Here is a 10,844-nt window from a genome sequence, read left to right on the forward strand (position 1 = left end):
AAGCCAAGGACTTTTCAGTGTCAGACAGTGGGATGCTTTTGTATAAAGCCAGGGTTTGTGTTCCGAATAGTGTGCAACTTAGGAATGAGATCTTTGAGGAGGCTCATTCTACCCCGTATTCTCTGCATCCCGGCACCACTAAGATGTACCAAGATTTGAGATCGTACTTCTGGTGGAGCGGTATGAAGAAGAATTTGGTAGAATTTGTATCGAGATGCCTCACTTGTCAGCAGATTAAGGCTGAACATCAGAGACCAGCAGGGTTGTTGCAGCCTTTAACCCTACCAGAATGGAAATGGGAGGATATCACGATGGATTTTGTGGTCGGGTTACCTAGGACCACGGGTCTGTTTGATTCCATCTGGGTAGTGGTGGATCGATTTACGAAATCTGCTCATTTTCTGCCGGTTAGAACAACATTTACAGTGGATCAGTTGGCAGAGTTGTATGTCAGAGAAATAGTAAGACTTCACGGGGTACCGAAGTCTATAGTTTTGGACATGGATCCAAAATTCACCTCCAAATTTTGGCAAAGTTTGCAACGGGCAATGGGTACAAAGCTGAAATTCAGTACAGCATTCTATCCTCAGACAGATGGTCAGTCCGAAAGGACAATTCAGATATTGGAGGACATGTTGAGAGCCTGTGTTATGGACTTTGAAGGCTCATGGAATAAGTATCTACCGTTGATAGAATTTTCTTACAACAACAGTTACCAGAGTACGATAAGGATGGCTCCCTATGAACTGTTATACGGTAGGAAATGTAGATCTCCCATCCACTGGGATGAGACAGGGGAGAGAAAATACTTAGGTCCAGAGTCAGTGCAGCGGACCAATAAGGCAATAGAGAAGATAAAAGCTAGAATGCTTGCCTCACAGAGCAGACAGAAGAGTTACGCAGATCCGAAGCGTAGAGATGTTGAGTTCCAAGTAGGGGACCATGTGTTTTTACGGGTATCTCTGATGAAGGGGATTAAACGTTTCGGGAAAAGAGGCAAGTTATGCCCTAGATTTACAGAACCTTTCGAGATTCTCGAGAAGATAGGTCAAGTGGCATATCGGTTAGCGTTGCCTCCAGCTTTATCGGCAGTTCACAACGTATTCCATGTCTCGATGTTGAGAAAATACGTTTCAAATCCCTCTCATATACTCAGTTATGAGAGCCTTGAGCTATAGCCAGACATGACTTATGAGGAACAGCCAGTGCACATCCTGGATAGAAAGGATAAAGTCCTTCGAAATAAGACCATAGCATTGGTCAAGGTTCTCTGGAGAAACAGGAAGGTGGAGGAAGCCACCTGGGAACTAGAGTCAGATATGAGAGCTCAATATCCAGAGTTATTCAGGTTAGATTTCGGGGACGAAATCCTTTTAAGGGGGGATAGTTGTAAAGCCCGCTTAGTTTAATTTGGAAATTAGTAGTTAATCTTGATTAATTATGAAATTATTTATAGCCATTTAAATAATTTACTATACTGTTATTTATGGAATTCAGAAATGCATTGCTATGTCATTCAGTTGTTTTCATATTTTGCATTTCCGGAACCCGGTATTTTGGAAACCGGCGTTTGGCTCAGTAGAAATCACAACTTAGTATGTTAGTAGTTTGGGACGGTTTATTAGACATTGGGAATGTCGGGAATGGCCGGGAATTTAGAATTTCCCAAAATACCCCTTTAGTGTGATTTATGTGGATTTAGTGTGGAGGGGCAAAATGGTCTTTTTGCCCCATTAGTAGTTTGTCTTTTAGTGATTTTATTATTTGAAAATAAATGTTTATTTTATATGTTATTTGGCTGAAAAGAATCCTCTTTAATTCATTTTACTCTTCAAGCCTCATTTCCTACACTTAGAAAATTTAGAGAAAAGTTTCAAAACAAAACACTCTCTCTTTCTTTCCTCTCAATTTCGGCCAAGTCTTGGAGCTGCTAGGGCTGGATTTCTTTGATTGATTCTTGTGATTTTCAGCAAGTTCTTAGTAATCTTGTAGAGGTAATCCTTGTCTTAGCTTCCTTTCTTTAGTTTCTTGATTTTTGGATGAAAAAGAAATGGTGTGCATGCTTATTTTTGAGTTGTGCTTGCTGCTGTATTTTGATGTGGATTTCAGAGGTTTATTTTTGATTTAAAATGTTGATTCATGCATGTTAGGGCTGATGATTTCTTGAGTTTATTAAGTTATGAAATTTTGGCTCAAAACTATGGTTTTCAAAGAAAATTGTTGAAATCTGTTGCTGCTGTTTTGTGATGTTTACTGTAGTTTTCAGAGGTGATTTTATGCATGTTTAAGTAGATTTGAGTTGGTTTGGATGCTTGTTTGTTAGATTTAACCAAGTTTGAGTTTTGAACTCAAAGCTTGGAGCTTTAATGGTGGATTTTGATTTTGTGCATGAAGCTTTGTTTTATCACTTGGAAAATGTTTATTAGGGTCTAATTAGCAGGTCTGGAAAGTTTGGTTGAGTTTGGAAACGTTTTGGTTGGAGAATTGATTTTTGTGGGTTTTCTGGGTAAAACCGGCTAACCGGTTTTACACTGCTTGTAAAACCGGTTACCCGGATTTCGCAGTAGGGTGAGAAACCGGTTTTTCTCAACTTGCCGTTTCGTGCTAGTTTCGGGTTTTCAAACAGTTTGTTCTCTGCTAGTTTGGGGTATTTTTGTATTAAGTTTCAGTAGGTTAAGTTTGGTTTTAAAACCTTTGTCCCCGTTGTGATTTAGCGTGTCACTTATCGATGTTGTGATTTTTACGGTTTAGGAGCCTGTAATCCGCCGCGCAGTAGTTCCAGTCAGGTTGACCGGCACACCTGAATTCGGAATCCAGGTAAGATTAGTATAACAGTATGCATATGTAGATTACATGTTTAGCGTGCATGTAGGAAGCCTGTTAGATTACATTAGTTATGTATGTTGGCTTCGAACCATCCAACCCTGTCACGTCGGTACAGGCTGGAGTATGACCAGCAGCCGGAGTATGACCGGTTCGACCGATCAGGCTGACACTTGGTTGGTGGTTCCGTACTATTGACGTATCCCGTCGGTACAGGCTGGAGTATGACCAGCAGCCGGAGTATGACCGGTTCGACCGATCAGGAGGATACTTGTCAATAGTACCGTCCCTGTGAACGTTCAAAACTCAGTACCATGTTGGACATGGCAGTAGTGGCTCAGTACCGTGTTGGACACGGCAGTAGCGGGACTCAGTATCGTGTTGGACACGGCAGTTAGGGTTATGATCAGGGGTATGGGCGTCTGATCATAACCAGGATTATGTATGAGTATTATTATGCTTTTCTTACTGATTCTGTCGACTCACAGTTTTACGTTTATGTGTAGGTAAAGGAGGGGCTAAAGCTGATGGACCGTGAGCGAGCTTGTGAAGATTGTACATGTCGGGGCGGTTAGGCCTGGAGCGTACGATCATCGGGACAGCGAGGCTGATTTTGTAACTGGTCGCTAGGCGACATTTATTTTGTGTATCAGTTAAACAGTTAAATCTTTTTGTAAATGATTTTATAATCGGGATCCCGAGTCTTTTGTAATATTATTTTATAAATTTAATTAAAAAGCTAAAATTTTAATTAATCACGTTTTTCCATAAACCTCGTTGATTAGCAACGAGCTGCACAGTAAGTTTAAAAATCACGTAATACGCCTATGTTAGTTAGGGTGTTACATGTAAGATGTTGATGCATTTTCTTTTCTAATGGCAATCTATAGAAGCTACTCGACTTTTTAGACATAGATTTTATTTATCTAAGGAAAAGTCTCAACTATTCCAGAAAAGATAAAGCCATGAAAGAATTTCTTAAATCAACAGTGAGAGGTCTCAGATATGCTTTAGTATGCCTTAGACCAGACACCTGCTGTTGAGTGGGAGTAATGAGTAGTATCAGATTATTCCAGGAGAGGAACATTGGAAGACAATCAAGTAAATCTTAAGATTAAGAAGAGGAACTACATGTTAGTCAATAAGGGTGTGTTTAAAACTCTTAGAGTGCAGCACATCAGATTTCGAGACTTGCCTTTGTGCTAGAAAGTCTGCTGATAAGATGGTGATTACTCTGGGGGTGGAGTAGTGATTTTAGAGAAGTGTAAAAACCTATCTGAAGTCTCTAGGTCTACTAGAGAGAGAATGAATGTTAAAGATGCGGGAAAGGTACTTATTCAGTCTAAGGAAAGTTCTATACATTTGTGGCACTGTTCCAACTTGTCTTAACTACTAGTGTTATTTCTTGATTAACCAAAAAGTAGTTGCCAAAAGTATAGAATCCAGTATCCCAAGAGAGTAGACATATAGAGAGGAATTTCACATTATCAAGGATTTTGTGATTAAGGAAGAGTAATGGTGGAGAAAAGGTTGTGTTTAATTCAACCTGTCAGATCCTATTACGAGTAGTATATTACTACTACAATTGATTTGTATATCAAGGTGTTGAGATTATCTGAAATGCATTTTTTGCTTTATGTTAGTGCAAGTGGGAGTTTCTTGGGTTTTCAGCCCTAAATAAAACCCATAATCATATATACTAATAAAGATCAGAAATAACATTTTATGTTGCATGGTTCACATGATTATATATATAATGTATGAATTCTATTTAAGTCCAGAACATATGAATTTGTTAATGATTATAGTGTTGTCAGCACAGTGGAATATAATCTTAATTATATGTTCGAAAGTTTATTCCCTGATTGTCAGTTCACTGGATTTAGACAGGCATGATATAATCGGCAATAGGTGTTCTTACTGTTGGAAGTTATTTTACCAGGAACTTAGATCTACTCACAAGTATGTTGATTTAACAACCTAAATATGAACTTCTAAAACGATATGAAATTAAACACATCAGAGTATCAGAAATCTTACAGTGATTGCAGCGGAATATATATGTCTCCTCCCACTCAGATCTCTAACCCTTGATTCCTTTCTGTAGCAGAGTATAATCAAGATCTGAGCCCGAAAGTCCTTCTTTGTTGTCTCTGAAATCTACACAGCCTTCCTCACTATGATTGAGGTATTACTTGATGTGTGTGGGCACTACTCTAGCACTCATACATTTCGAAACAGTGAAGGTATAGAGAGAGAGAGGGTGGCGGCTCAGAGAGAATTTTCTGAGAGAAAATTCTTTCAGAATAATACTGTGAAAAGCTTGTACAGTTGTGTTAAACTCTGAAGCCTTTGCATTCTATTTATAGAAGACCACCAAGGGCTATGATTGACATTTTGAACTGAGAAAATCAAGGGGAAAAGGAAGGTAAAGGGGCCGGCCTAGGCAATGTGGAAACAAGGCTTGCCTCTTTTCCAACTTTCCTTTTCCTACATTTGATAGTTTCCCTTTTTCTGAAATGTTGCCAATTCCATTGTTCAACCATATTAATGATAAATCTAATTACTTAATAATTAAAAATAATTATGAAATAATATATTATCATTTATTTTATTAATAATGAAACTAATTAAAGTTTCCTAATTAATAAATATGCCCTTCAAAATCTCTATTTACTGTTTTGCCCTTAATCAGTGCTAAATTCTCAAACTGACAAGTCTATCTTGAGAATTTTTAATTGATTAATTAAAATCAATTAAATGAGTCCTACAAGTAATATCATCTCAACTAGTGAGGGGACCATGGGTCTATATATCCGAGCTTCAAATAAGCAGATCTTGAATTTACCACTTAAATTCACTGACTTATTAATTCTTCGTTGAATCCACACGTAGAACTCAGAATTGCACTCTCAGTATATAGAATGCTCTATATGTTCCACCATATAGACACATTATTTTTTTTTTTTTTTTGGGAAATCAGCAGTGATTTTCATTACTCCAAATAACATTTACAACTAGATCAGATCCTTTTATAAAACAAGGATTGATAACACTTACTCCAACCTGATTACACAAATCTTACAACTATTACAACTCACTATACCAATTTGTATCACTTATGGACACTTTTTTGGGCCATATACTTTGTATTCTATTCTTACATGTATGTTTAATCATCTGTACAATTGTCTTCGGATCTTCATGGGATTTCTGCCACAGTCGAGCATTCCTATTCCTCCATATTTGGTACAAAAGAGCAGCACAAGCAGCAGCAAAAACCTGCTTCCGGAAAGCAGAGTATGACCTTTTTTCTATTACACGCACCAAGTCCCATAAGGATGATGCTGGTGTCTTCCATCCCAGCCAGTTCTTGATCTGTTGTAAGCAATCTGAAGAGAAAGGGCATTGAAAGAACAAGTGCTCACAAGTTTCAGCATTCCCCGAGCAAAGCAAGCATGAAGGATCTGTGATGATCTGAAATCTGAGCAGCCTATCTCTGGTCTTTAATCTATTTTGAATGGCAAGCCAGAAGACAAAGCTGTGCTTTGGGGTATTCAAACGGTTCCAAACTTCGTTACTCCAATTGACCCTTGAAACCGTGGGGCAAAGCCACTTGTAACCATCTGCAACAATGTACTTTTTCAGAACAAAGGTTGTAGGATCAACTAGGTTCAATAGTAGGCCCTTGAGAGCTACAATCTTCCTCCAATACCAACTACCTGTTTGAGGAATCTCATAGCTCCACCATTCTTTATCTTTAATGTATACACTGTGTATCCATTTTACCCACAAGTTATCCTCTTTTGTTGCTATTGCCCATATATACTTAAACATTGCAGCTTTGTTCCATTCAGCAACTTTTTTGAAACCAATCCCCCCAGTAGCTTTTGATTGGCAAACATGTTCCCAAGCAATTTGCCCAGCTCCTATCATCATGTGTTGACCCTTCCATAAGAAAGCTTTGCAAATATTTTCAATCTCTTTGATCACCTTCTTTGGAAGTAGCATTACCTGGCTCCAATAAGTGTGTATTGCCAAGAGAACTGAGTTGATTAGAACAGCTCTACCTGCAAATGAGATATGGCGAGTACTCCATGCTCTGATCCTCTGTGTCATCTTTTCAACCAAAGTAGAACATTCCTTCGGTGAAAGTCTCTTAGGGCTGATAGGAATCCCTAAGTAAGTGAATGGAAGCTCTCCTTTCTGGAATCCTGAAGCATCCAGGACCCTTTGCATCTCTGAATGATGCATACCATGGCAGTATATAGCAGATTTAGAAGGGTTTGGTTGCAAACCTGAGGTCTGTGAAAACAGTTTGAGCCCTTGAAGCAAGTAAATAATGCTCTTGTAGTCTCCATTGCAAAATAAGAGCACATCATCCGCAAACATGAGATGATTCAACTTCAACTCTTTACATCTATGATGAAAAATGAAATCTGATATATAGACACATTATTAGTTATCCATTGTTATAATCCTAATGTGATCAATGATCCTCTATATGGTTGATCTACACTGTAAAGGGACTTAGATTACCGTAACACCCTACAATGTATTTTATCCTTAAAACACTTAACCCTGTATAAATGATATTTCAACTAAGTGAAATGAGTACTCAATCATTTATCTCGTTTGGTTAAGCTCGAAGGAAATCACCCTTTGCTTACTATTCGCCAGATAGAAGCTATAGACTCCATATTTATGTTAGCGCTCCCACTCAATCGCACTACCGTGTTCCCAAAATGTATGTATTGCCCAGACTAAAGTTTTAGGCTTAACTAACAAATCAAAGAACACGAATAACACTCTTGAAATTAAGCCTAACCATATCAGGATTTAGATCATGTGATCTAGGATCAACTTCTGATATTGACTTGAATAGATGTTTACAGTAAGTTTCAAAATCTAATTCAAAGTTCAATATCGGTCCATTCCAATGCATACTCCATGCATCCAACCTGAGCTTTACTTTAACCTATGTTCTGGAAAGAACATAACATTTCTCCAAATGTAAGTAAACTCTGTTGTAGATTGTCATATCAGTGAAACCCAGTGTTCTGATAAATCTAGGAATACTTTATTCACATAGTCATGTTTATTTTCCACTGTGTTGACAACACAATAAACATGTTCAAGTATGTGAAAGGTGTTTGGATGAATTTATAAATCAAATAGACAAGCAATTGATTAAGTGAACCAAAACATAGACAAGTGAATGAAAAAATTACTTCTGTTACTTTATTGATATAGAATAATCTGGATTACATTGAAACAAAGTTTTATATAGGGCATAAAACCCAACAAACTCCCACTTGCACTAATATAAAACAAATCAGTACATTTCAATTAATCCTAAATTCTAACGGTGCTTTTCGAATGAAGTTACTGCCAAGACTTTGGTGAATGGATCAGCCAAGTTATCCTGCGTATCCACTTCTCCACCAGTACATCCCCTCTTGCCACATATTCTCTGATAATATGATACTTTCTTTCTATGTGCTTACTTCTCTTGTGGCTCCAAGGTTCCTTACTGTTGGCTATGGCTCCAGTGTTATCACAAAGCAGGACTAGAGGCCTTTCCATTCCAGGAACTACACCAAGACTGGTGAAGAACTTCCTAAGCCAGACAACCTCTTTAGCTGCTTCAGCCGCAGCTATGTATTCTGCCTCCATGGTAGAATCCGAAATCACAGTTTGTTTAGCACTTCTCCAAACCACTGCTCCACCCCCAAGAGTAAACACCATCCCAGATGTAGATTTCCTGTCTTCAAGACATCCCTGGAAATCTGAGTCTGTATAGCCTAAGGGATTCAAAGCACCACCCTTGTAGACTAATACATAATCTCTTGTACTCTTTAAGTATTTCAAAATATACTTAACCGCGTTCCAATGTACCCTTCCTGGATTTTACTGATACCTGCTCACGATTCCAACTGCATAGCAGATGTCAGGTCTAGTGCATAGCATAACATACATCAGACTCCCAACTACAGAAGCATAAGGAATTTTTGCCATGTCTTCTATCTCATGAGGATCAGTAGGACACTGTTCCTTAGATAGACGGATACCATGTCTAGAAGGCATGTTTTCCCCTTTGGTATTGGTCATGGAAAATCTCTCAAGAACTTTGTCAATGTAGGCTGTTTGAGAGAGAGCAAGGGATCTGTTCTTCCGGTTTCTGACAATCTGAATACCAAGAACATAGGCTGCCTCACCCAAGTCTTTCATGTCGAATTGGGTGTCAAGCCATTCTTTGATGTGAGTCATTTTCTTGACATTGTTTCCAATGATCAAAATGTCATCAACATAAAGGACCAGGAATACTACTACTTGGTTTTCCTTGAGTTGGTAAACACAAGGTTCATCTTCATTCTGATGAAAGCCGTAGGTCTTGATGATCTCATCAAACCTTTTGTTCCATGAGCGAGAAGCTTGCTTAAGCCCATATATGGATCTATTTAATTTGCAAACTTTATTCTCCTGCCCAGGAAGAACATAACCTTCTGGTTGCTCCATATAGATGGTTTCTTCAAGAAGCCCATTAAGAAAGGCTGTCTTGACATCCATTTGCCAGATTTCATAATCTAAAGCGGCAGCTATGGAGAGAAGAATTCGGATGGATTTGAGCATGGCAACAGGACTAAAAGTTTCCTCATAGTCCACACCTTCTCTTTGGGTATAACCCTTGGCGACCAGTCTAGCTTTGAAAGTTTCGACTTCGCCTCCAGCACCTCTTTTCTTCTTGTAGACCCATTTACATCCAATTGGACGAAAATCTTCAGGTGGTTCTACATATTCCCAGACTTTGTTCTTTTTTATGGAATCCATTTCTGAATCCATACCGGTTGACCATCGCTTCTGTTGCGGACATGCCATTGCCTGTTTATAGCTCAATGGGTCGTCATCAATACCGTCACCAACGACCATATTGATTTCACCATCCAAGCCATAACGAGATGGTTTCGTTGAAACCCTCCCACTACGACGAGGAGCGGTGACTTTCTGAACAGGAGCTTTAGTAGTAGTTTTCTCAGTTGCTACAACTGAGGGAGTGGGATGTTCCTCTTCTTGAGTAGAAGAAGATGGTACATTTGAAGGAACAGTATCTGTGAGCATTTCCTCTAATACAATTTCACTTTTCGGTTTGTTGTCTTTCATATAGTTCTCTTCAAGGAACGTAGCATTTGTAGAGACAAACACTTTGTTATCCTTGTGACTATAGAATAGTCCACCCCTAGTCTCTTTAGAATTTCTGACAAACATGCAAACTTCAGTTCGTGATTCCAGTTTGCTTTCTTTCTTTCTTAAGACGTGAGCAGGGCACCCCCAAATCCTATAATGGCGCAAACTAGGTGTGCGACCATTCCATAGTTCGACGGGTGTCTTAGGGACTGCTTTAGATGGAACAACATTCAAAATGTCGTTTGCCATTTGAATAGCATATCCCCAGAAGGACGTAGACAGAGTTGAGTAACTCAGCATAGACCTAACCATTTCTAAGAGAGTGCGATTTCTTCTTTCTGCAACTCCATTCTGCTGTGGAGTGCTAGGGGCAGTATATTGGGATTCAATTCCAAGTTCAATTAAATGATCTTTGAACTGCATATCCATATATTCTCCACCCCTATCAGTTCGCAAGATCTTTAATGTTTTACCTAATTGGTTTTGAGCCAAAGCATGAAATTCCTGAAACTTTTCAAACGTTTCAGATTTCTTTTGCATTAGGTAAAGAAAACTATATCTAGAGAAATCGTCAATGAAAGTGACGAAATACTCATAACCTCCTCTAGCTTTTACATTCAGCGGTCCGCAAACATCTGAATGTACTAACCCTAGGGGTTCTTTGGCACGCTCTCCCTTTGCAGAGAAAGAACGTTTGGTCATTTTACCTTCTAGGCAAGACTCGCAGACTGGCAGCTCTCCTAAGACGACATTTTTCAATGGACCGTCTTTGGTTAGCCTATTGAGTCTATCAAAGCCTATATGACCTAAACGTAAATGCCATAGATAAGTTTGAT

At 38.8% G+C, this 10,844-nt stretch overlaps 1 protein-coding gene across 1 annotated transcript; it reads right to left on the reverse strand.

The window, feature by feature from the left end:
- Nucleotides 1-5,913: 5,913 nt before the first annotated feature.
- Nucleotides 5,914-9,528, reverse strand: LOC133031387 (uncharacterized). The gene is made up of 2 exons (XM_061104872.1): nucleotides 9,087-9,528; nucleotides 5,914-7,262 (listed from the first exon to the last, which is right to left on the reverse strand). The coding sequence occupies exons 1-2, from the start codon at nucleotides 9,454-9,456 to the stop codon at nucleotides 5,914-5,916; spliced, it is 1,719 nt and encodes a 572-aa protein (XP_060960855.1). The 5' UTR covers nucleotides 9,457-9,528.
- Between the last annotated feature and the right edge of the window lie 1,316 nt (nucleotides 9,529-10,844).

Source organism: Cannabis sativa, chromosome 9, assembly GCF_029168945.1.
Source record: "Cannabis sativa cultivar Pink pepper isolate KNU-18-1 chromosome 9, ASM2916894v1, whole genome shotgun sequence".
NCBI classification, from domain to species: Eukaryota; Viridiplantae; Streptophyta; class Magnoliopsida; order Rosales; family Cannabaceae; genus Cannabis; species Cannabis sativa.